This window comes from Pongo pygmaeus, chromosome 15 (assembly GCF_028885625.2).
Source record: "Pongo pygmaeus isolate AG05252 chromosome 15, NHGRI_mPonPyg2-v2.0_pri, whole genome shotgun sequence".
Classification (NCBI taxonomy): Eukaryota; Metazoa; Chordata; class Mammalia; order Primates; family Hominidae; genus Pongo; species Pongo pygmaeus.
This window is the reverse complement of record NC_072388.2, coordinates 22,157,738-22,184,049: the sequence shown is the minus strand read 5'-3', so window position 1 is coordinate 22,184,049 and position 26,312 is coordinate 22,157,738. Positions and strand designations below refer to the sequence as shown.

General features: G+C 45.3%; 1 protein-coding gene across 2 annotated transcripts; it reads right to left on the bottom strand.

The window, feature by feature from the left end:
* Positions 1–9,559: 9,559 nt before the first annotated feature.
* On the bottom strand, positions 9,560–24,763 carry LOC129012836 (dehydrogenase/reductase SDR family member 4). Of its 2 annotated transcripts, XM_054448924.2 has the most exons (8): positions 24,541–24,763; positions 23,244–23,421; positions 18,457–18,558; positions 12,667–12,737; positions 12,516–12,567; positions 12,082–12,216; positions 11,577–11,632; positions 9,560–10,084 (listed from the first exon to the last, which is right to left on the bottom strand). In XM_054448924.2, exons 1-8 carry the CDS (start codon positions 24,666–24,668, stop codon positions 9,970–9,972), a joined length of 837 nt encoding a protein of 278 aa, XP_054304899.1. In that variant the 5' UTR covers positions 24,669–24,763; the 3' UTR covers positions 9,560–9,969. The 2 variants fall into 2 exon arrangements, with proteins under 2 accessions (XP_054304899.1, XP_063507526.1); XM_063651456.1 differs by lacking the exons at positions 12,082–12,216; positions 12,667–12,737 and having other exon boundaries at positions 9,901–10,084; positions 24,541–24,746.
* Positions 24,764–26,312: the final 1,549 nt, after the last annotated feature.

The following is a 26,312-nucleotide window of genomic DNA, read 5'->3' as shown; positions in this document are numbered from 1 at the left end:
TGGCAGCCCTTGCTTGCTCTCGGCACCTCCTCAGCCTCGGCACCCACTCTGGCCATGCTTGAGGAGCCCTTCAGCCCGCTGCTGCACTGTGGGAGCCCCTTTCTGGGCTGGCCGAGACTGGAGCTGGCTCCCTCAGCTTGCAGGGAGGTGTGGAGGGAGAGGCATGGGTGGGAACTGGGGCTGTGCACTGTGCTTGCAGGCCAGCGTGAGTTCTGGGTGGGTGTGGGCTCAGTGGCTCAATGCACTGTGGAAAGCCACAGGGACCTCTGCCCTAGAAAGCAGGGTATTGTCCAAGGTTTCTCCCCATGTGATAGTCTGAAATATGGCCTCGTGGGATGAGAAAGACCTGACCATCCCCCAGCCTGACACCCATAAAGGGTCTGTGCCGAGGTGGATTAGTAAAAGAAGAAAGCCTCTTGCAGTTAAGATAGAGGAAGGCCACTGTCTCCTGCCTGCCCCTGGGAACTAAATGTCTCGGTATAAATCCCGATTGTACATTTGTTCAATTCTGAGATGAGAGAAAAACTGCCCTATGGTGGGAGGCAAGACACATTTGCAGCAATGCTGCCTTGTTATTCTTTACTCCACTGAGATGTTTGGGTGGAGAGAAACATAAATCTGGCTTACGTGCACATCCAGTCATAGTACCTTCCCTTGAACTGAATTATGACGTAGATTCTATTGCTCACATGTTTGTTGCTGAACTTCTCCTTATTATCACCCTGCCCTCCTACAACATTCCTATTTACTGAAATAATGACGATAATAATCAATAAAAACTGAGGAAACTCAGAGACCGGTGCTGGTGCAGGTCCTTGGTATGCTAAGCGCTGGTCCCCTGTGCCCACTGTTGTTTCTCTATACTTTGTCTCTGTGTCTTATTTCTCTTTCTCAGTCTCTCATCCCACCTAACTAGAAATATCCAAAGGTGTGGAGGGGCAGGCCACCCCTTCATCTGGCATCCAACATGGGGCCTTTCTCTAGGGTGAAGGTACTCTAAGAACGTGAGCATTGAGGACAGCCGACAAGAGATTCATGAGTACATCCACAGTCAGCCTTGCGGCAAGCTTGTGTCCTCGGAGGAATCCAGGGTAACAATGGGGCAAACTGGAAGTAAATATGCCTCTTATCTCAGCTTCATTAAAATTCTCTTAAGAAGAGGGGGAGTTAAAGCTTCTACAGAAATCTAATTATGCTATTTCAAACAATTGAACAATTCTGCCCATGGTTTCGAGAACAGGGAACTTTAGATTTAAAAGATTGGGGAAAAGTTAGCAAAGAATTAAAACAAGCAAGTAGGGAAGGTAAAATCATCCCACTTACAGCATGGAATGATTGGGCTATAATTAAAGCAACTTTAGAACCATTTCAAATAGAAGAAGATAGCGTTTCAGTTTCTGATGCCCCTGAAAGCTGTGTAATAGTTTGTGAAGAAGAGGTAGGAAGACAGTTCAAGAAAGGAATGGAAAGTTCACATTGTAAAAATGTAGTAGAGTCTGTAATGGCTTGGTCAATGCAAAGTGTTGACTATAATCAATCACAGGAGGTAATATATCCTAAATCATCAAAATTGGAGGAAGGAGGTCCAGAATTATTTGGGCCATCAGAGTTTAGACCACGATGGCCACCAACTCCTCCTCCCATGGTTCAGATGCCTGTGACATTACAACCTCAAATGCCAATCCAGACACAGTATCCACAATATCAGCTGGTAGAAAATAAAACCCAACAATCAGTAGTTTATGAACACCAGTCATCAGCCGAATTTCAGTATCGGCCGTCTCCAGAGGTTCAGTATAGATCCCAGGTGTTGTGTCCTGTGCCAAACAGCAGGGCACTATAGCAACAAGCCACGGCGATGGTGTTTGATCCTACACTACCACCTAGTGGACAAAATCATACACTGCATGAAATCATTGATAAAGCCAGAAAACAGGGAGATCTTGAGGCACGGCAGTTCCTGGTAATTTTACAACCTATACCGGCTGGAAAACGGAGTCAAGCAGGAGCGTCTGTCTGAACTGAGGCTAGATATGAATCTTTCACCATGAAAATGTTAAAAGATAGGAAGGAGGGAGTTAAACAATATGGACCCAACTCTCCTTACATGAGAACATTATTAGATTCCATTGCTCATGGAAATAGACTTATTCCTTATGATTGGGAAATTTTGGCTAAATCTTCTCTTTCACCCTCTCAGTATCTACAGTTTAAAACCTGGTGGATTGACGGAGTACAAGAACAGATACGGAAAAATCAGGCTACTAATCCTGTTGTTAATATAGATCAAGACCAATTGCTAGAAACAGGTCCAAATTGGAGCACTATTAACCAACAATCAGTAATTTAGAATGAGGCTATTGAACAACTAACGGCTATTTGCCTCAGGGTCTGGGAAAAGATTCAGGACCCAGGAACCTCCTGCCCTTCTTTTAGTTCAATCAGATAAGTCTCTAAAGAGCCATATCCAGACTTTGTGGCAAGGTTGCAAGATGCAGCTCAAAAATCCATTGCAGATGATAACACCCAAAAAGTTGTTGTAGGAATAATGGCTTATCAAAATGCAAATCCAGGATGTCAATTGGCCATAAAGCCATTAAGAGGAAAGGTTTCAGCAGGAGTTGATGTAATTACAGAATATGTGAAGGCTTGTGATGGGATTGGAGGAACTATGCATAAGGCAATGCTACTGGCTCAAGCAATTACGGGGGTTGCTTTAGGAGGGCAAGTTAAAACATTTGGGAGAAAATGTTATAATTGTGGTCAAATCGGTCATCTAAAAAAGAATTGCCCAGGTTTAAATAAACAGAACAAAAATAAAGAGCCACCTGGCCTGTGTCCAATATGTGGAAAAGGAAAACATTGGGCCAAGGAATGTCATTCTAAATTTGATAAAAATGGGCAACCATTGTCAGGAAACAGGAAGAGGGGCCAGCCCCAGGCCCTGCCACAAAGTGGGGTATTCCCGATTCAGCCACTTGTTCCTCAGGGTTTTCAGGGACAAAAACCCCCACAGTAAATACCACCATTCCAGGGAATCAGCCAATTACAACAATACAACAGTTATCCCCCACCACAGCAGGCAGCGCAGCAGTAGATTTACGTTCTACTCAAATGGTTTCTTCACTCTCTGGAGTGCTCCCTCAAAAGATTCCTACAGGGGTATATGGCCTGCTGCCAGAAGGAATGGTAGGCCTTATTTTAAGAAGATCAAGTCTAAATTTAAAGGCAGTCCAAATTCATACTGGGGTAATTGATTCAGATTATAAAGGGGATATTCAGTTAGTGATCAGTTCTACTGTTCCCTGGAGTGCCAATCCAGGTGATAGAATTGCTCAATTATTGCTTTTGCCTTATATTAAAATTGGGAATAGCAAAACAGAAAGAACAGGAGGGTTTGGAAGTAACAACCCTACTGGAAAAGTTGTTTATTGGGCTAGTCAGCTCTCAGAGGATAGACCTGTGTGTACAGTCACTATTCAGGGAAAGCAGTTTGAAGGATTAGTGGATACTGGGGCTGATGTTTCTATTATTGCCTTAAATCAATGGCCAAAAATTGGCCTAAACAAAAGCCTGTTACAGGACTTGTTGGTGTGGGCACCGCCTCAGAATTATATGAAAGTGCCATGATTTTACATTGTCTAGGCCCTAATAATCAAAAGAGTACAGTTCAGCCTATGATTATTTCTATTCCAATTAACTTATGGGGCCGAGACTTATTAGAACAGTGGCATGCAGAGATTACTATTCCAGTCTCCCTATACAGCCCCACGAGTCAAAAAATCATGACTAACATGGGATATCTCCCTGGTAAAGGACTAGGGAAAAATGGAGAAGGCATTAAAGTCCCAATTGAGGCTAAAAAAATCCAAAAAAAAAAAAAAAGAAATAAGGTATCCTTTTTAGGAGTGGCCACTGTAGAGCCTCCAAAACCCATTCCATTAACTGGGAAAACAGAAAAGCCTGTATGGGAAAACAGAAAAGCCTGTGTGGCCACTACCAAAGCAAAAGCTGGAGGCCTTACACTTATTGGCAAAGGAATAATTAGAAAAGGGACATATTGAGCCTTCATTTTCACCTTGGAATTCTCCTGCATTTGTAATTCAGAAAAAATCAGGGAGATGGCGCATACTAACTGACTTGAGAGCTGTCAATGCAGTAATTCAACCCATGGGGCCTCTCCAACTTGGGCTGCCTTCTCAGGCCATGATCCCAAAGATTGGCCTTTAATTATAATTGATCTAAAGGATTGCTTTTTTACCATTCCTCTGGCAAAATAGGATTTTAAAAAATTTGCTTTTATCATACCAGCCATAAATAATAAAAAACCAGCCACCAGATTTCAGTGGTAAGTGTTCCCTCAGGGAATGCTTAATAGTCCAACTATTTGTCAGACTTTTGTAGCTCAAGTTCTTCAACCAGTTAGAGACAAGTTTTCAGGCTGTTATATTATTCATTATGTTGATGATATTTTGTGTGCTGCAGAAACAAGAGACAAATTAATTGACTGTTACACATTTCTGCAGACAGAGGTTGCAAACGCAGGTCTGACAATAGCATGTGATAAGATTCAGACCTCCATTCCTTTTCATTATTTGGGAAAGACCAACAGAGAAAAAAGAGAAACTGGGAAAAAAAGGAAGAGAGAAAGTGAGAAGAGAAATCAGAAAGAGAAAGGAGAGAAAAAGGCAGATGTGGAGAGCCAGGGAGAAAAAGAAAAAGAGACTGAGTGTGAAGGAGAGAGGACACAGGGGATGACAGACAGAGAGAGAGAGAAAAAGAGAGGGAGAAAATGAGTAAGAGAGAGACTGGAAGAGACAGAGATCAGAGAAAGACACAGAAGGTGAGACTGGGGAGAAAAATAGTGTAAAAGGAAGAAAAAGAGAAAAAGAGAGAGAGACCATAAGAGAAGGGAGACAAAGAAACAAAAAGTGCGAGTGAGCAGGTGAGGAGAAAGATTGAAAACTATGAGAAACAACAACTAAGAGACAAAGGAGAAGGGAGACTGCCTGGGTGCTGGAGCACCCACACCGTCCTCTTGCCCCCATCACTTGGGTTAAAACCATTGGAAATTCCACTATTGCAAATTTTATATTAATCCTTGTATGTCTGCCCTCTCTATTGTTAGTCTACAGGTGTATCCAGCAGTTCTGGAAAGACAGTGACCAGCAAAAACAGGCCATGATGACAATGACAGTTTTGTCAAAAAGAAAAGGGGGATATGTAGGGAAAAGAAAGAGAGATCAGACTGTTACTGTGTCTATGTAGAAAGGGAAAACATAAGAGACTCCATTTTGAAAAAGATCTGTACTTTAAATAATTGCTTTTCTGAGATGTTGTTAATTTTTAGCTTTGCCCCAGTCACTTTGACCCAACCTGGAGCTCACAAAAACATGTGTTGTATGAAATCAAGGTTTAAGGGATCTAGGGCTGTGCAGGACATGCCTTGTTAACAAAATGTTTACAAGCAGTATACTTGGTAAAAGGCATCGCCATTCTGTAGTCTCAATAAACCAGGGGCACAATGCACTGCAGAAAGTCACAGGGACCTCTGCCCTTGAAAGCGGGGTATTGTCCAAGGTTTCTCCCCATGTGATAGTCTGAATTATTGCCTCATGGGATGAGAAAGACCTAACCATCCCCCAGCCCGACACCCATAAAGGGTCTGTGCTGCGGTGGATTAGTAAAAGAGGAAAGCCTCTTGCCGTTGAGATAGGGGAAGGCCACTGTCTCCTGCCTGCCCCTGGGAACAAAAAGTCTTGGTATAAATCCCGATTGTACATTTGTTCAATTCTGAGATGAGAGAAAAACTGCCCTATGGTGGGAGGCAAGACACATTTGCAGCAATGCTGCCTTGTTATTCTTTACTCCACTGAGATGTTTGGGTGGAGAGAAACATAAATCTGGCTTATGTGCACGTCCAGTCATAGTACCTTCCCTTGAACTGAATTATGACGTAGATTCTATTGCTCACATGTTTGTTGCTGATCTTCTCCTTATGATCACCCTGCCCTCCTACTACATTCCTTTTTACTAAAATAATGACGATAATAATCAATAAAAACTGAGGGAACTCAGAGACTGGTGCTGGTGCAGGTCTTTGGTATGCTGAGCGCCGGTCCCCTGGGCTCACTGTTGTTTCTCTATACTTTGTCTCTGTGTCTTATTTCTCTTTCTCAGTCTCTTGTCCCACCTGACTAGAAATACCCACAGGTGTGGAGGGGCAGACCACCCCTTCAAGCACTAGCAACCCGCTCGGGTCCCCTTTCACACTGTGGAAGCTTTGTTCTTTCGCTCTTTGCAATAAATCTTGTTGCTGCTCACTCTTTGGGTCCACACTTACTGTAACTGTAACACTCACCGTGAAGGTCTGCAGCTTCACTCCTGAGGCCAGTGAGGCCACGAACCCACTGGGAGGAATGAACAACTCCAGGCAGGAGGAACGAACAACTCCAGATGGGAGGAACGAACAACTCCAGACATGCCGCCTTAAGAGCTGTAACACTCACTGTGAAGGTCCGCAGCTTCACTCCTGAAGCCAGCGAGACCATGAACCCACCAGAAGGAAGAAACTCTGAACATGTCTGAACATCAGAAGGAACAGACTCCAGACACACTGGCTTTAAGAACTGTAACACTCACCGCGAGGGTCCGCGGCTTCATTCTTGAAGTCATTGAGACCAAGAACCCATCAATTCCGGACACATCTTCATTTTGAGCCTATGTGTGTCTTTGCACATGAGATGGGTCTCCTGAATACAGCACACCATATGGGTCTTGATTCTTTATCCAATTTGACAGTCTGTGTCTTTTAATTGGGGCATTTATCCCATTTACATTTAAGGTTAGTATTGTTATATGTGAATTTGATCTTGTCATGATGTTAGCTGGTTATTTTGCCCATTAATTGATGCGGTTTCTTCACAGCATCGATGGTCTTTACAATTTTGTATGTTTTTGCAGTGGCTGGTACCGGTTGTTGCTTTCCATGTTTAGTGCTTCCTTCAGGAGCTCTTATTGTAAGGCAGGCCTGGTGGTGACAAAATCTCTCAGCATCTGCTTGTCTGTAAAGGATTTTATTTCTCCTTCACTTATGAAGCTTAGTTTGGCTGGATATGAAATTCTAGTTTCAAAAATCTTTTCTTTCAGAATGTTGAATATTGGTCCCGACTCTCTTCCGGTTTGGGTTTCTGTTGAGAGATCTGCTGTTAGTTTGATGGGCTTCCCTTTGTTGGTAACCCAACCTTTCTCTCTGGCTGTCCTTAACCTTGCTGAATCTGACAATTATGTGTCTTGGGGTTGCTCTTCTCAAGGAGTATCTTTGTGATGTTCTCTGTATTTCCTGAATTTGAATGTTTCTTTTTTCTTTTTGTCTCTAATCTTGTCTTTTCACTTTATTTCATTAATTTGATCTTCAATCACTGATATCCTTTCTTCCACTTGATTGAATCAGCTATTGAAGCTTGTGTATCCTTCATGAAGTTCTTGTACTGTGGTTTTCAGCTCCATCAGGTCATTTACGCTCTTCTCTACATTCTTCATTCTAGTTAGCCATTCGTCTAACCTTTTTTCAAGGTTTTTAGCTTCCTTGCAATGGGTTACAACATGCTCCTTTAGCTGGGAGAAGTTTGTTATTACTGACCTTCTGAAGCTTACTTCTGTCAAGTCATCAAACTCATTCTCCATCCAGTTTTGTTCCCTTGCTGGTGAGGACTTGTATTCCTTTGGAAGAGAAGAGACATTCTGGTTTCTGGAAGTTTCAGCCTTTCTGCTCTGGTTTCTCTCCATCTTTGTGGTTTTATCTACCTTTGGTCTTTGATGTTGGTGACCTATGGATGGGGTTTTAGTGTGGATGTCCTTTGCTATTCTGATGTTGATGCTGTCCTTTGCTGATGTTGATGCTATTCCTTTCTGTTTGTTAGTTTTCCTTCTAACAGACAGGCCCCTCAGCTGCAGGTCTGTGGGTATTTGCTGGAAGTCCATTCCATACCCTATTTTCTTGGGTATCACTAGAGGAGGCTGCAGAACAGCAAATATTGCTGCCTGATCCTTCTTCTGGAAACTTTGTTTCACAGAGACACCCACCTGTATGAGGTGGCTCTCCGCCCCTACTGGGCGGTGTTTTTCAGTCAAGCTACATGGGGGTCAGGGACCCATTTGGGGAGGCAGTCTGTCCGTTATCGGAGCGTGAACTCCGTGCTGGGAGAACCACTGCTGTCTTTAGAGCTGTCAGGCAAGGACACTGAAGTCTGCAGAAGCTGTCTGCTGCCTTTTGTTCAGATATGCCCTGCCCCCTGAGGTGGAATCTAGAGAGGCAGTAGGCCTTGCTGAGCTGCAGTGGGTTCCGCCCAGTTAGAGCTTCCCTGCGGCTTTGTTTACACTGTGATCATAGAACCGCCTACTGAAGCCTCAGCAATGGAGGATGTCCCTCCCCCACCGTCCGGTTAATTGATGCAGTTCCCCCCCCCTCCCCCCACCTCTCCACCCTTCCTGTCAAGCTCCAGCTCCAGCAGAGGATGCTCCAGGGACAGCGATGCCAGGACTGAGATGCAGAGGCTGCCTTAGAGCCTGGGTGCATGGGGTGGCGGGGTGTGAGGCACCGGGCTGGGGTGCAGGGCCGGAAGTAACGCGCTGGATCTGGGATGCTACCAGACCCGCCTTCCCAAAGACCGAGGCAGTCCGGTACCTTACAACTCTCAGATGAGCTCCAGGGTGGGCTTGGCCATGGCGACCGCTGCTGCTGAGGCTGCTGCAGAGGAGCCGCCGCCACCCCCGCCACCCCCGCCACCCCCACCGCTGTGGAGCCGCAGCACATGCTAGACTCCGCTTCAGTAAAGCCGGGCGCTGAGCGCTGCGGTAGAGGCGAGCCCGCTCCAGACACGGGCGGTTGCGTCAGCGCCCCTCTCCTTACCCGGCCTTGGAGCGCGGGCTCCCACAGCGGCCAGGAGAGCTGCCGGACTGAGCATGCGCGCCGCGCTGCAGCGACTCCTGAGACCCCCCGCGCTGGCGCCGACCTTTCTTGCTGGCTCCGGTGTGAGAGGCCCGTGGGCGTGAGAGGCCCAGCGTGTGTCGCCCAGTGTCAGTGCCTTTGGGGCGGGGGACAGCGTCCCCACTTTCCGTTTACTCAATCCTCGGGCCGTGGGCAGAACCCATTTCTTTTGTTTGTGGGCCTGGGCACCTTGCAGGGCCTTTCTCTATTCCCCACCGGCTCAGGACCCGTCCAACTTGTACTTGCTGACTCGGGAGGAAACTCGGGACGTAGGGCCATGCCAGGAGAGGACCTGGCCTGATCTGGGAGGCAAGGGGCGGGGAGGTGTTAGAGAGTTTATCCTTCCCCACTCTCTCCGGGCTCGCCCTGCCTCGGGGATCCCCGTGGCGTCCTGGGAGTTCCCGTGCCACCTTCCTTCCAGTTGGCAGCTCTGCAGACACCTCCAGCCCTGAACATCACGCTCAGGTCCTGGAGACAGGGAGGAGGGCCGGGGGATCCAGAGATCCAGCCTGGCCAGACTTCTGCTCTCTGCTCAGCTAAGCACCCAACACTGAGAAATGAACAGGTCGATTGGATTCAAAGCCGCGCAATCACTGCTTTTTATTTGCACCTCATTTGCAAGTTGTTAATTTGCAACTTTGCTCCTTCCACTCCAGCTTCCTTCTCTCTCATCTCCCCTCAAATTCCCCAGTGGCCCGGGCAAAAAATATCTGTTAGTCTTTGCCAAGGTAGACTCAGCCTTGTCAGCAGGCCTGTCCTGTGTTCTCAGGGGAGGCCTTTACCCAAGGCCACAACAACAGCAGGAATCCTGAGTAAGACGCCACCTTGACGGCAGGGAAGGCTGGATCTTCTCACAGGGCAGAACTGATTTTATGAGGTGAACAGTAAGGTGAGCAGAGGTGTGAAAGGCCAGTGGATGAATGCAGGAAAAGCACTAGGAGTTAGAGCCCAACTCTGGCCTGTGGGCTGTCTCCAGGTCCTCAGAGGCGGGACGGGGTTCCTCCACCCACCACCACTGTTTCCCCAGTGATGTAGCTGGCATCTTCAGAGCACAGGAAAGACACGATGCCAGCACAATCCTCTGGCTCGCCTAACCTGGGGAATAGGGGAAGCAAGGAAGGGAGTAAAAATCAAACAGGTCTGCCTCCCTCACCTGGGACACAGGGAGTTAAATTTGCTTAATCAAGAATTATCAGATGACTTTTCAGGATCAGTGTACAAGCTTTCCGCCTATCAAATAGTGTTACCATGAGGATATGCTGTTATAATTTAGTATAAGCATACTGTACTCTGCAAAAACCATTACCCATAATATTCAAATACTATAGAAACACATTGTTTTTTAGAGAGCTCAGGACACCAAAATCCAAAGTTATATAGATAAAATGGTGAGCAATTATTTCATACTTCGAAAAAAAATGGTTTCACATGTGCACACACTGAAGTTTCAGGGAGTCTGTGTGACAGTAAATGGTGTGTTTAAAATGATTCAATTTGTACAGATTCAGCTTACAACTTTTTCAGGAATCTATACTTGTGCCTTAAAGTCAGGTTCATTTGGTGAGAATGTGCCAATTCTTATTTTATCAGTGACTGCATAGTTAGGAGACACTTTAATCTGCCTGCCATAGAATGCTGTAGAGGTGGGCAGAGTGAGTAACTCAAACCTAGAAGGGCTGAACTAATGGTTCTCCATTCTAGTTGTGTCTTGCAATCATTTGAGAGGCTTAAACAAAAAAAGAAAAGCAAAGCAAAGACAAAGAAATACAAAAGCCCAGATGGTCAAGTCCTACCTTGGACCAATTAAAAAGAACCTCTGGGAGTGGGTGGGGCCTGAGCACCTGCAGTTTAAAAAGCTTCCCAGGTGATTCTAATGTGAATCCAATATTGAGCTACATGGGCTAGATCATTCATTGGCGCTCTAGGTTGACAATCCCCTGACTTGTTAATGAGTTATGAACCAGGCCTACAGCTCATGCCTGACATCAGAATGGCTTTGGGAACATTTGGGATGTCTGGACCAGTACAGAGTTAGGCATTGCTGGCATTTGTCCTTGAAGCCAGAAGCTAAAGAGAGGAAGGGAACTTAGAGGAAAGGGAGCCCGACAAAGGTGCTTGAACAGTTCACCCAGCTCACTGGGGTAGAAAGTAACTCCTTAGGCAAGGGGAGTTTGGGGCTTAGTAAAACTCTTCATTCCTTTCATTTGGATTGTAGATCATCAACCTGAGTTTTGTAAACATGTGTCATTATTCAAGGAAACTAAAAAACCATGGTTTTGGTTTTGGTCCCTGGTCTCCATGGATGCTCAGAGGTGGAGGCAATCCCCCAGGTGGAGAGAGGACTCAGGGCTTCTCCCAGAGCTCTGCACTGCTGAAACCCCGAGGTCTCTGTGTTTACCTTTTGAGAGCGAAGCTGACTTCTTGCTCAGGCCACTGTAGTGATAGTGTTTATGAATTTGTGGTCTGTGAGGCAGAGGAGAGCCTGCCTGTGTTATCTGTGGGACTGAGACAGCGGGCTGTGGGCTGCTAGGGACCAGAGCTTCCCATCTTCATGTCTCTTAGTGCCTTTGCCTGCATGACAGTTTACCTTCTTATCCGCAGGGTTTCTTTCATGCTTTCCTCTTTTTCCTTGTCCATCCAGAGCTGCAGGAAGAAGGGAAATCTCTTTATGTTTAAGAAGAGGAAAGTGAGGAACAGAAAGGGAAGAAATTGCCCATCCTCATGGCAACTGACAGGAAGGATGGAGAGACTTCCCTCTTTCACTTCCTATTTTTTTCTAGCTCCCAGCTCTCCCCACTGCCCTCATCTGTTTCATTTGTTTCAGATTCTAGTGATGCATTTTGCTGTGTCTCTCCAATTCTCATCCATGTAAAGAGAGAGGAAACACTGTGGGTAGAGTGTGAATACCTCAGTCTCCACTCTGCACCTCAGGAAAGGTGTGATAGGAGTGTGGCTTGGATAGGGCAGCTGGTACAGAGAGGGAATATGGGAAAGACCAGGGAAGGAGAATGGAGTTGCTGAGAGCTCAGGACTCAGGTACGGGTCTTCCTTGTCCAAGAAGATGGATGCCTTTCAAAGCTCCCCTTCCTCACCATCCTGCTGAAGCTAGTCTTGATAAGTCCAGGTGCTAGGCAGTTCACCCTGATGTTCCTTGGGGCCAGCTCTATGGCCAGGGTCTTGGTCAGGCCCAGCAAGGCTGTTTTACTGACATTGTAAGGACTGAAGCCCTGGAGAAAGAAGAGACTGTGTTAGACTCATAGTTTCCAGGTCATTCTTGGTTCTAATAACTAGACATAGAGGGCAGTGCTCAATAGGGATCTCCTGTAAGGGAGGGGCACAATTAGGAAACTGTCTTGTGGCTAAATCTCCCCTAGGTTATGGTTTGTGGAGGCAAGACATCTATTTTGTGGACAGGGACTTGGTGGTGTGATTCTAAAAGGGGACACAAACTTCTTTGGGTAATAGGAGGGGTGGAAAGATGTGTAGTGGAGGATGGGATGGAAGGGGTAGACAAAAGGGTTCTTACAGGAGATGGACTGAAGGCTGCTATGGAAGACACAATCACCACTGAGCCACCTCTGGAAAAAAAAGAGAGCTGACCATCTTCCCATTGTGGACCAGAACCCTCAGCCCGTGTGGGGTCCCATCTCACCCAGGCTCTCTCTCACTCTCTGTACCCTCGTTTCTCCATTTCTGGCACCACTGCCTTTGTCATCAGGGCTGGGGCCTTCACATTAATGTCCAGAGTCTGAAGCCAAGAGAAGAAGGGGAAACAGCATGAGTGAAGAGCACTGGAGGAGGCATGGCAATGAGGAGTTAGAGTGGGTTCCTAGGATGTTTGTCAGAGCTGACAAAGATCTTAGGATGATATACCTGCATCTTACACATGAAGCAACTGAGATTCAGAGAGAAGTAGCTCTCACCAGCTGCTCAGCTAGAAAATGATACATTAGGTTCAGGTGAGCAAAAATGGAGCCTGGTTCATCTTGTTTCATAACCATCCAAGTATGATTTGGCCCAGAAGGGGACTAAATCCTCAGGGCTTCTTTGGATTTGAGCTGTGTTTTCTCTGTTTCTTCAAAGTAGGTAGAGCCTTGAATTGTCAGCCTCCTGGATCTGCCCTAGAGTGGGCCATGCTTCTCAGGGAAAATGTGGTGTGACCTTGGATACGTGGGGTTGTTCTAGCACTTCTCTGGCTTCTGGGCTTAGGGAGTGAGATGCTCTTGGCCCTCTAGGATGGACTGTCTGGCTAGGCATGGTTAGAAAGTGGGATCATGAGGAGTCACCTTCTGGGGAAGCCGGGGGACAGGCTACAATCAGAATCCCCACATCCATAATCTAAAACAAATGTATGACCCCTGTTTACATTGTTCTAGACAACTGCTTATATTAAAATATTTCATTCTTACAGAAAAATTGGAGATAAAAGTACAATGAGTATGTAGATATCCTTCACTTAAATTCACCAATTGTTCACATTTTGTCCTATTTGTCCTCTCTGTAGATCTGTGTAGTTTTTTAAATGAACCATTGAAACTCAGTTGCAAGTTTTCTGAAAGAGTTTATATAATAAAATCAAAAATTACTAAGAACAAAAATGAAAAAAATGTAAATTAAAAAAAAAAAAACCTCAGGGCTGGGCATGGTGGCTCATGCCTGTAATCCCTGCACTTCGGGAGGCCAAGATGGGTGGATCACTTTTAGGTCAGGAGTTCGAGAACAGCCTGGGCAACATGGCAAACCTCGTCTGTACTAAAAATACAAAAATTAGCCGGATGTGGTGGCATGTGTTTGTAATCCCAGCTAGTCAGGAGGATGAGACAGCAGAATAGCTTGAAACCGGGAGGTGGAGGTTGCAGTGAGCTGAGATAGCACCACTGCACTCCAGCCTGGGTAACAGAGCGAGGCTCCATCACAAAAATAAATAAATAACCTAAAATAAAATAAGTAAACTCAGTTGCAGATATTACAATGCTCTATCCCCAAATACTTAGCATACATTTCCAAAGAGTAAGGATTTTCTTTTATACAACCATAATCTGTTATCACAACCAAGAGTTTGACAATGATGATAATTTTATCTAATATTGGCCTCAATTGTCCCCAAAATGTGTGTGTGTGTTTTTTAAAGTCCAGAGTTCAATCAACGATCTGCCATTATGTTTGGATTTGATGTACTGTGATAGTTTAAAAAATATACAAATTAAAAGAAAAGTTATAGACACATATTTTATTATGCTTTGCAGATACTGTGTTTTTTTTTTTTTTAACAAATTGAAGTTTCGTGGCAACCCTGCATTAATTCAAGCCATTTTTCCAACTGCATGTGCTCACTTTGTCTCTGGGTCACATTTTGGTAATTCTTGGAATATTTCAGACTTTTCCATTATTATTATATCTGTTATGGTGATCTGTGATCAGTGATCTTTCATGGTTTTATTATAATTGTTTTGGGGTACCACAAACCACACCCAGAAAAGAAGGTCAACTTAATCGAAAAATGTTGTGTGTTCTGACTGCTCTGCCCTTCTCCCATCTCTCTCCCTCTCTGTGGGTCTCCATATTCCCTGAGACACATTTACATTGAAATTAGGCCAATTATTAACCCTACAATGGCTTGTAAGTGTTTAAGTGAAAGGAAGAGTCACACATCTTTCACTTTAAATCAAAAGCTAGAAACAATCAAGCTTAGTGAGGAAGGCATGTTTAAAGCTGAGGCAGGTTGAAAGTTAGACCATGTGCACCAGTTAGCCAAATTGTGAATGCAAAGGAAAAATTCTTGAAGGAAATTAAAAGTGCTACTTCTTTGAACATATAAATGATAAGAAAGCAAAACAGGTTTATTGTTAATATGGAGAGAAAGTTCTCATGTTCTGGATAGAAGGTCAAACTAGCCACAACATTCTCTTAAGCCAAAGCCTAATCAGAAAAAGGCCCTAACTTTTTAGCTCTTTGAAGGCTGAGAGAGGTGAGGAAGCTCCAGAAGAAAAGTTGGAAGCTAGCAGAGGTTGGTCCATGAGGTTTAAGAAGCCACCTCTGTAACATAAAAGTGCAAGATGAAGCAGCAAGTGCTGATGTAGAAGCTGCAGCAAGTTATCCAGAAGATCTAGCTAAGATCATTGATGAAGGTGGCTACAGCAAACAACAGATTTTCAATGTAGATGAAACAACCTTCTAGTGGAAGAAGACGCCATGTAGGGCTTTAATAGCTAGAGAGGAGAAGTCAATGCCTGGCTTCAAAACTTCAAAGGACGGGATTATTCTCTTGTTAGGGGCTAATGCAGCCAGTGACTTTAAGTTGAAGCCAATGCTCATTTTCATTCTGAAAATTCTAGGGCTCTCAAGATTTATTCTAAATCTACTCTGCCTGTGCTCTATAAATGGAACAACAAAGCCTGAATAACAGCACATCTGTTTATAGCATGGTTTACTGAATATTTTAAGCTCACCGTTGATAGCTACTGCTCAGAAAAAGATTCCTTTCAAACTATTACTGCTCATTGACAATGCATCTGGTTGCTCAAAAGCTCTGATGGAGATGTACAAGGAGATTAATGTTGTTTTCATGCCTGCTAACACAACATCCATTCTGCAGCCCATGACTTCCAAGACTTATTATTTAAGAAATACATTTTGTAAGGCTATAGCTGCCATGGATAGTGGTTCCTCTGATGGATCTTGGCAAAGTCAACTGAAAACCTTCTGAAAAGGATTCACCATTTTAGATGCCATTAAGAATATTTGTGATTCATGGGAGGAGGTCAAAATATCTACATTAACAGGAGTCTGGAAGAAGATGATTCCAACCCTCATGGATGACGTGGAGGGGTTCAAGACTGCATCAGAGGAAGGAACTGCAGATGTGGTGGAAATAGCAAGAGAACTAGAAGTGGAGCTGGAAGATGGGACTGAATTGCTACAATCTCATGACAAAATGTAGATGGCTGAGGAGCTGCTTCTTATGGATAAGCAAAGAAAGTGGTTTCTTGGGATGGAATCTATTTCTGGTGAAGATGCCATGAACATTGTTGAAATCACAACATGGGATTTAGAATATTTTATGTACTTAGTTGAGTAAGCAGTGGCAGAGTTTGACAGGATTGACTCCAATTTTGAAAGAAGTTCTACTGTGGATAAATGCTATCAAACATGATTGCATGCTACAGAGAAACCTTTTGTGAAAGGAAGAGTCAACTGATGTGGCAAACTTCACTGCTGTCTTATTTGAATAAACAGCCACCCCAGCCTTCAGCAACACCACCCTAAGTCAGCCACCATCAATGTTGAGGCAAGATCCTCCAACAGCAAAAAGATTACAAGTTCTAAAGGCTCAGATGATTGTCAGCATTTTTTTAGCAATAAAGTATTTTAAAATTAAGATACGTATATATATTTTAAGACATAATGCTATTGCTCAGTTAATAGACTTCCATTAGATGATCATTATAGTGTAAACGTAACTTTTATATGCACTGGGAAACCAAAAAATTCATGTGACTCACTTCATTATAATATTCACTTTATTGTGCGGTGGCCTGGAACCAGACTCACAATATCTCCGAGGTGTGCCTGTACTTAGTTTAAAACTGACTTTCATATGGTCTCTATTCAGACTATTCATGAATGATGCTCCTCTATTTTAAAGACTATCAGAATCTGGCTGTGTGTGGTGGCTCATGCCTGTAATCCCAATACTTTGGGAGGCCGAGGTGTGGGGATCAGTTGAGGCCAGGAATTTGAGACCAGCCTGGGCAACACAGTGAAACCCCATCTCAATACAAAAAATTAGCCAGGTGTGGTGGCACATGCCTGTAGTCCCAGGTACTTGGGAGGCTGAGGCACAAGAATTGCTTGAACCTGGGAGGCTGAGGTTGTAGTGAGCTGAGATCACACCACAGCACTCCAGCCTCAATGACACAGTGAGGAAAAAAAAAAGAAAAGAAAAAAAAAGAAAGAAGGAAAAAAGAGCAAGAGTCTATCTAAAAAAAGAAAGAAACAAGCCAACCTTAAATGGTTAGCAGCAAATCTTTGGGTAGTTTTGAAGAAAAGATGGTTTAAGAAAGAGAAGTTACTTTGATGATAGTTCCTAAGAAGGAAGATGTTGTTTTCATTGTTGGGTTGTTGTCATTTTTAATATAGAGAAAAGGTCTCACTGTGTTGCCCAGCCTTCTCTCAAACTAGCTCAAACTAGAATCAAAAACTAGCTCACTGAAGAGCATTTTGACAGTTTGGTCTTTATGTGTATGAAACACTGGTAAATAAATCATAGTATTTTGGCAAGCTGATACTTTAGTGTTGAGAAATTTTTGATGACATCTGATATAGTTGGTATGTTTGTCCCAAGTCCCATGTTGAAATGTGATCACCAGTGTTCCAGGTGGGGCCTGGTGTGAGGTGTTTGGGTCATGAGGGTGGATCCCTTATGAATGGCTTGGTGCCCTCCTTGTGGCAATGAGTGAGTTCTCACTCTATTACTTCATGCCAGAACTAGTTGTTTAAAAGAGACTGATATCTCTCTCTTGCTTCCTGCCTTGCCATGTGACACACTTGCTCCCTTTTTCCTTCTGCCGTGATTGTAAGCTTCTTGAGGCCTCATCAGAAGCAGATACTGGCACCATGCTTCTTGTACAGTCTGCAGTATCATAAGCCAAAACAAACTTCTTTTCTTTATAAATTGCCCGAGTATTCCTTTATAGCAATGCAAAACAGACTAATACAACATCAGTGTAAAACGCAGAACCATGGGAGATCATAAAAATTAGCATTTCCCAATCATGTGGGAATATTAACCTTAATAAACAAAGACAAATATTTTAATTAAAGCTTTGTAATTAAAGTGTGTGTGAAATATATTATGAATATAATGTAATTATACACTTTCACATAAAACCCAATATTCTACCACTTGAATTTAGACATCTGGATCTCAGATTTTCTTGACATTGCAGTTAAGAAGAAAATAATATAGGTTTTTATTTTATTTTTTTAAGGGATGTATGCTATATAGTGGCAACTGGTCATTTCACCAGAATTAGTATTTTAAATAACTGGCAGCATTTAATATTTCCCAACTAATAAAAAATGATTACTTTTTGTCAGCTGAAAAGGGGACATGTGGGTGTGTAAATTAAGTGTTGTAGTTGTTGGCATATTAGCTGCTATGTTTCTGTTGGAAATCAACAAGGCAGAAGAGCATGCCAGGGAAGAAGCCTGGGGAGGGGAGCAGACTGTGGCTAGTGAAGAGCAGATAGAAGCAGAAAGAACTAGGAGCAGCAGAAATGAATGAGAAGGGCAGGGATAGAGCCACCCCCACCCGCCCTTTACAAGATGTGCTCCAGGTGTGTGGCACATGGCAAAGAGTCCTCACATTTACACTGCCCTTGACAAATGCATTCTAAAAGCAGATGGAGTTTGTGCTGAATGTGTTCCAAGGCCGCCCCACCCCCACTGCTTTAATCCCCTCTCACCTTGTCCCACACCTCCTCGGTGACATCCATTAGGCTTCCAAAGAAAGGGTTGACAGCAGCATTGGAGACTAGGATATCGATACCTCCATGAAGCTTCACAGCCTAGAGAGAGGGGTAAGGTCTGGACCAGGGCTGCAGTAAGTAAGGGAGGTGCACTTACCCATGTTGATAAAAACTTCCTTCTGGGCCAGGAGCTGTGGCTCATGCCTGTAATCATGGCACTTTGGGAGGCCAAGGTGGGAGGCTCACTTGAGCTGAGGAGTTTGAGAGAAGCCTGGGCCACACAGTGAGACCTTATCTTTATATTAAAAACAACAACAACAATGACAACAAAAGCTTCCTTCTTAGGAACTATCATCAAAATAACTTCTATTTCTTAAAACATCTTTTTTGAAAACTACCCTAAGATCTGCTGCTAACCATTTAAGGTTGGCTTCTTTCTTTTTTAGATGGAGTCTTGCTCTGTCTTCCAGGCTGGAGTGCAGTGGCATGTTCTCGGCTCACTGCAGCCTTGACCTACTGGGTTCAAGCCATCCTCTTGGCTCAGCCCCCCAAGTAGTTGGGACTACAAGTGCGTGCCACCACACCCGGGAAATTTTTGTATTTTTTGTAGAGACAGGGTCTTGCCATGTTGTGCAGGCTGGTCTGGAACTCCTGAGCTCAAGCCATCCACCTGCCTCAGTATCCTAAAGCATTACAGGCACAAGCCACCAGGAAGGTGGCCTTATTTCTTTTGCAGTCTTTTCTTCCCACCTCCTATTCTTCCAAGGCTGTCTCTGATGCTCTTTTCTTTACACTTTCCCTTTGGGAAGCTCCTTCATTCTAATGATTTCAAGTCCTACCCCAAAATCTATTTCCAGACCCCTCCTCTTCCTTTCACACTGAGTTCCACCCACATTTCTCCAAGTGCTTACTGTCCAGTTCTCCTTGAATAAGTTACCATTATCTCAAAGTCAATCTGTCCACACTTACCTGAATGGAAAAACTGGCTTAAATAGAGCTGAGGAAAGTTACCCTGGAGGGGCCTTTGAGATCATCTATTCCAGTGTCCTTAAGGTGGAGATGATGAAACAGCTTCAGAGAATTTTCTCAAGATCTTATAGTTCAGTAGTAACACACTGGGGCTAGCTAAGAACAGGAGGCCTGCTTATTCCGTGTTGGGGAAAGTGATTTGTTCAGGGCATAAAGCTAGTTAGTGGTGGAAGAACTGAGGTCAGTCTCCCACTTTGTAGCACAGAGCTAATTCATAAGAGCCCTCTGAAAGTGAGTTGGGGTCATTAGGAAACTGGCTGCCCAGGAGAGCCGTGATGGGAGAAGATGCCAGCCTGAATTTAAAGCAATTCCATATTTGGTTATGATGTCATTTTCCCTGTCTCTGTCTCTCTCTTTTGACCTGGAGGCATGAAAGATTCAAGGCAGAAACTGAAATTTAAGTTGAGAAAGTGAAGAAAGGCAACATCTCACCTCCTTAATAAGTTATAAGTAGATAGTGAGGCGTGTGCTAGAGTAATGAATGGCCAAGCAGAATCTGCCAACAAGGGTTTTCAGTACAAAGCCACCCTGAAACCAGACTTTGCGTTTGCCCAGAACTGGCAATTTTGATGCCTTGGGCAAGTAGCAGTACATGGGCCCTCGGTCAACTTTGTGCTCCGGATTTGGCACACAGAGGGGTGTTACTAACAATGTACACCATCTGCTAGCTTCCCATTGTAACTAATTATTCTTGTTAACTAGGTGCTAAGCTCAGTTGTTTCTAGACAGTTGAAGGAATGCCTGGGCTGTCAACGTATAAATCTAACAAAATTTACAGTCACGTAATCTTTTAAAACCAGTATTAATACTCTCTTGTACCCTTTAAATTGTGGTATCCTGGCACAAAGCCAAGTCACCTACCTTGGCTCTGTATAAGTCTCACCAATGCACTTGTTACTAGGGAGGTGCAGAATAAGTTAATAAGTGATGTGCGCTGTGCTCAGTACACATGTGTTTGGGCTGGGAGGAGACAATGGATTGCTCTAGAATCACCTGGAGACATTTTCTACTCTGCTGTATACCCCATGCTCCTCTCCTTCCAGGCCTGTCAGCACAGAGATGGAAGGAGGCTGGGTTTTGATTGAACAGAGATAGCAAACCATAAAACATGAATGAGGCTGGGTGTGGTGGCTCGCACCTATAATCTAGCATTTTGGTAGGCCCAGTGGGAAGGACCACTTGAGGCCAGGAGTTCAAAACAGCCTGGGAAATACAGCCCCAACTCTACAAAAAATTTAAAAAATGAACTGGTGTGGTGGTGCATGCCTACAGTTGTAGCCACTTGGGAGGCTGAGGTGGGAGGATTGCTTGAGTTCAGGAGTTCAAGGTTACAGTGAGCTATGATCATGTCACTGCACTCCAGCCTGGGCAACAGAGTGAGGCCCTGTCTCTGGAAAAAAAAAAAAGTCTTCTAAGTCTTATTCTAAATTGTGTGATCACTACTCTAAAGCAGTTAGGAGCTGTTTGTTCTGTGTTCTGATAGTTATGCATTTTTAAGAAAAAATATAATCAAGCAGATAGGCAGCTTCTCTGGTTTCCACTTACAACACCACTGAGAAGCTTCGTGGTGCAGATGAGGAGGCCACTGGGTAGTATCCATTCTCAGGGCCATGGCTTTTCTCATTGCAGGGTAACATGTGGCAACTGGCAGAAGACATTTCAAATTGCTGAGAAGTATTCTATCATTCTCCTCTCTGACAATGTTCATACAAACTACCTGAGAGTCATTTTTGACTTCTCTATTTACCACTTTTTGAAATGGGGTTGGAAAATCTTGGTTCGTTTCCACTAAATGTCTCTTGGGCCCATCTATTCCAGTCCCATCACCACTGATCTAAACTTGGATGACAGCAACAGCTTCCTCACTGATGCCCTGAATTCAGTGTCTTCTCTGTATATCCTTCCTACCAGAGCCAGATTATCTTTCCTAATAACCATCTTTCTCTTGCTCAAAACCTCACATGGCTTCTTATTTGCTGCAAGAATATGTAAACATATCCTTTTAAGAGGCCATATCCTTTTAAGGTCCTTAACGTATCCTTTTAAGAAGCTATGGCCGGGCGCAGTGGCTCATGCCTGTAATCCCAGCACTTTGGGAGGCCAAGGGGGTCGATCACCTGAGGTCAGGAGTTCAAGACCAGCCTGGCCAACATGGTGAAACCTCGTCTGTACTAAAAATACAAAAATTAGCTGGACATGGTGGTGGATGCTTGTAATCCTAGCTACTCGGGAGGCTAAGGCATGAGAATTGCTTGAACCTGGAGGAGGAGGTTGCAGTGAGCTGAGATTGTGCCATATCACTTCAGCCTGGGCAACAAGAATGAAACTCTGTCTCAAAAAAAAAAAAAAAAAAAAAAAAAGGATATGGAGGCCCATGGCCTCTATCTTTCCAATGGAGCCCCTTTCCCAGTAGTACGCCTGAGCCTGTGCTCTCCACTGTGGACTGACAGTGCTCCTCTCTTTCCTTCAGTTCCTCTTTGGCTGTCTGCTTATTTTGCAGCGTTATCTGGAACCTCATCACTATTCCATCTGTCCATTCCCATCCATTCCTTAAGGTTTAGGTCAAGTACCACCTCTGGGCCAGGCCTGTAGGCCATGTTAAGTGAAGCTGGTGGGGGCCACAGGATATTTTTCCGGGAGGATTTTCACATTACATTGCTACTTACATGTCATATGGTTAATGCTAATTGATCCAGATTCCCAAACGGCTCCTTCCATCATCAGGAGCAAGGCCCCAGTCTTGGGCTCTGTCCACCAGCCTAGGCCAAGCTTTTTTGGACTCACATTTGTGACTTTCTTGGACTCATATTTGGCTCTTTCCAATGCACATTTGAGCATTTGCCAGACAGTTCCTTAAAAATGGAATTACCCTATTCTGTCTACCATACTACTGTCTACTATTGCTTAAGATCCTCCCCTTCTAAGAAGATTATGCAAATTATTTCCGCCAACCTTCCAATCTGTTAGCACAATCCTGTACTTTCCATTTTTGGGTAGATTCTCCCTTCCACTCTGGGAAATAAAGTGTGTCCCCTGAGCCTCAAGGGAAGAGGAGCTTCCTTTGCTGGATGGTTCATATTTCCTTCTGCAGCTGGAAGGCTGGTGTCCACTACTAATTATGACATTGACTTATATACTTTCTTTGAGACTAAAGTCCAGTACCTGGTAGTCCACAGGCAGCCAATAAAGGAAGGGAGCTTGGGAGGTCTGGGTCCTTCCTTACTGGCTGTGGGACCTTGGGAAGTTGCTCCAGCTATCTGAGCCAGGGTCTTCAGACTGAGAGAATAGTCCTTGCCTTGCTTGGGTTGTTGTCAGGTCTAGAGATAACCTTTGTAAGGCTCTGAACACAGGAAATTGCACATAGTAAGTGGCTGAAACATGGTGGGCTGCTTCCTGAGGTTCCCAGGGACCTGACTCTATAAGCTGAAGAATAGGGGATTGTTTATTAGCTCATGGGTAGGAACATCTATTTTGTGATTGTATTTACCCTTCACATCTGTTCAATTAGATTGAAAATTACTAGAGAACCAGTACCAGCTGTTTCTTTGGGGTACTCAAGGGATGATGCAGGGTTGAAGCATTAGAATGTTTTAACATTCTCTGACTGAGATGGGATGATTCTCTGACGTTAGTATATGGACATAATAGAAAGGCACACAGTAAAAATGTGCTGCTGTCCAGGAAAGCAGGGAAGGAGGCTCAGGCTGGCTCCCTTTTCCACCTCCTGGCTCTGTGCCCATTTCCTTGCAGCTCACCGTGGCCACCAGTCGCTCCCGGTCCTCTGCCTTCCCCACATGGCACACGGTGCCCGTCACGCTCAGCCCCTCCCCCTGCAGCGTGGCCACCGCCTGGTCCACATTCTGCTGCTTCCGGCTGCTGACAACCACGTGGGCCCCGTCCTGGGCCAAACGCCGGGCGATGGCGAAGCCAATCCTGTGAGAAGAAAGAGACAAAGACTGCCAAGGCCTGTGCAGGGGAAGAGGTCGACAGCATGAGCTCTGAAGTTAAGACTGCCGGGGTTTGAATTCTGGCTCTTTCTCTATATGACCCCTACATGTGCCTACTATGTGTAAAACAGGCTTAATGACACGGCCATTTTTGGCACTCCTTTACTTATTTTTATTATGACCTGGACCACAGCCTCAGTTCCCAAGAACTGACATCACTTTCTACAGTTCCCACCATGGGTGACAGGCTTCATCTCCTGTTGGGACTGAGAGGTAAGAAACGAGCTAGGTGTGCAGCAGCAGCCACTTCCGTGATTTGAGGGTCTCACTCAGAACAGCCCTGCCCCGAGGTTTCTTTCTTACTCGTCTACATCATTCTCAAAATTCTATCCTTAGTTATTTTTTGGGGTGCATGTGAAAAGATGGTCTCTGGTCAAAAATTTAAATATTGCCTTGGGAGGAAGAGTTACACATTTTGCATTTGTCAGCTATTAGCATTTTACCTACATTTGTATTTTAGTTTTGTGAAGAGCTGGCATCTGGCAAAGTCCTGTAGAAATGAGGACCAGGACAGACAAGAGTGGTGGGTGAGAAACAGGCTGGGCAAGGTAGGCCTAGATGTACCGACCTAAACAAAAATCTCGACACATGGCTCTTGTGTCCCATCTAGGTATGGGGGAGGGGTTCCGGGAGACTTTCTGATGCCCAAATAGAGTGTCTGGTACATTTTGAAAGTGCTGGAGGCCGTAGGATAGGATTTGGAAATCCAGATTTCCTTGGATTTCCAGTTTCTGGTCTTCCCAGACGCTAGGTGGGGCTGGTTGACTGGGGCAGCCCAGAACACTGGGGGGACTAGATCGATGGGGCTGCACAGAGGTGGCACAGTTGTGCCAGAGGCAGCAGGGACACGAACGCAGGCAAGGGAGGGTCCAGGGCCAGGGGATTTGGAGGGGCTTCAGGCAGACCAGTGGCTACTTTTTTTTTCCAGGGCCAGACTTTGGCAGCGTGTAAGGTCTGAGGACAGGGGCACCAGAGGCCGAGGATGAGAGGCCAGTGGCTGTTTCCAGGCAGCCAGGGCCTTAGAAACTCTGGCCGGAGCACTCACCCGTCGGTGGAGGCCGTTACCAGGGCCACCTTATTCGCGAGAGGGTCCCGGCGGGTCATCCCGGAGCTGGCCATCCGCACCGAATTCCAAGCCCGGGCACAGAGGCCTAGCTGCCCCGCCTTGTGCATGGCTCAGACCAGCAAGTATGGGTTCCTCTCTTTCCAGGGGCAGTGACAGAGAGTAGGGCAAGGGGCAGGACGAAGGTCGGGCCGCTTTCCTGCCCGCCCTGCTCCCCGCCCCGCTCCCCGCCCCGCTCCCCGCCCCGGTACCGCTGTGAGCGGTCTGTGGCTCTGGGCTCCTCCATCCGCCGCCGCGCCCCGCAGCCAGCTACCTTCCACCTGACTGGGGCTTGCCTTCCAGGCCTGGCGGGTGATCAAAGCGCTCTCCGTTCAAGTTGCCTGTAGGGCTCGCCCCTCCCCTGGCCGCCGCAGGAACCCGCAGACTTTGGCTGCTGCCCTTCTGCATCTGCTTGCCCACCTTTTCTTCTCTGGGAAGTGGGGGTTTTGAGTTGGTTGCTTTTGCTTCTTCGGAATTCCTTCTCCAAGAAAGTCTGGGTCTATGTATGAGACAGCCCACAGGAGGGCAAATGTTTTGAGACTGCCCATGGAGGTGAGGCCTGTGGTCCCCATGGAGTCCACCAGGCTGGAGCAGCCTGGGAGAGAGACATGATAGGGAGTAGCTGCACCAGGCCTGGCACTGCCCTTCACTCTGCCCAAGGTCTCCATCTTCACGGGCCCTGGAGGGCAGACTATGGTCATTGGCCAAACAGGATCTCATATCCCTCGCCAAAGGGACTTCCTCCTTTACAGGGGCTAAGTGATAGGTGAGGAGGCTGGAGAGTCCCTCAAGCAGTGGTGGAAATGCAAAGAACTCGGGGCACTCAGGTTCTCCCTAACCACTCTGTCCCCAGGTCTTAGCCTCCATCCTAGTTCAATAAATATTTGTTGAATGCAAAATCTCTGTATGAACTGTAAGCTACTAAGCACATAGTAGTTACTGCCACCATGTAGTGATTGTTATTGGTGCCCTGGGTCAGACTCTTCATCTGTAAATTACTGAGGGTATGGATGATGAATAAAGTCCTTGCCAGCTATAAATTCTGTGTCCAAGACTTCAGTCTCCACTTCTGCCAAGTGGGCTGAAATGATCTCCCTCCTGGGTTTCCGGGAGAATGAATAAATCTGGATGGCTTATGGTACACTGTAGAAAGGCCCCAACAGACCCAAATGCAAGCATCTGAATTGGTTTAACCTACTGGCCTCCAAAGCCAGACTGAGAAGCAGTGCTGGTTCATGGCAATGTTTCCACTAGTTCAAGGCAAAATGAGAAAAGGAAATACATTACAGTGAGTTTCATAAAGCTAAGCTTATTTAACAGTCCTTTATTGTGGTGTATACGTTTGCTCCTTTTTGTGTGTGTGTGTTAGTGTTTTCTTTCAGAAAAGATGATGAAAGCAGATGGGTAGGTTTAGAGATGTGTTGTTGGTGAAATCACCAGTTTGGCAGCCTTATGCCAGTCCCTACAATTAGAGGGGAAAGAATCCTGGTTTGTGAAATCCAATTCTAGGCATGACTTTTGAATAGAATTCATGTTTGCTCAAGATTCATTTAGTATATGTGCAGGTCAGCCGAGCAGCCGAAAAAGGGTTTCGACATTTAAAAGGGGGTGTATGGCGAGCAAGTAGTAGAACGGCCTGCACTGAAGTTCTAGTGTTTTCCTTAGCCAAGAAGTTACAGCTGCAGTACTCTGCTTTGCTGCTCAGTACATCCTGA

Coding starts and splice junctions, on each gene's coding strand:
- LOC129012836 (XM_054448924.2), bottom strand. CDS start 24,668: ATGCACAAGGCGGGGCAGCTAGGCCTCTGTGCCCGGGCTTGGAATTCG. Junction 23,422..24,540: donor GTAACGGCCTCCACCGACGG/GTGAGTGCTCCG, acceptor TTCTTCTCACAG/GATTGGCTTCGCCATCGCCC. Junction 11,633..12,081: donor AGACTAGCTTCAGCAGGATG/GTGAGGAAGGGG, acceptor TTCTTCCTGCAG/CTCTGGATGGACAAGGAAAA.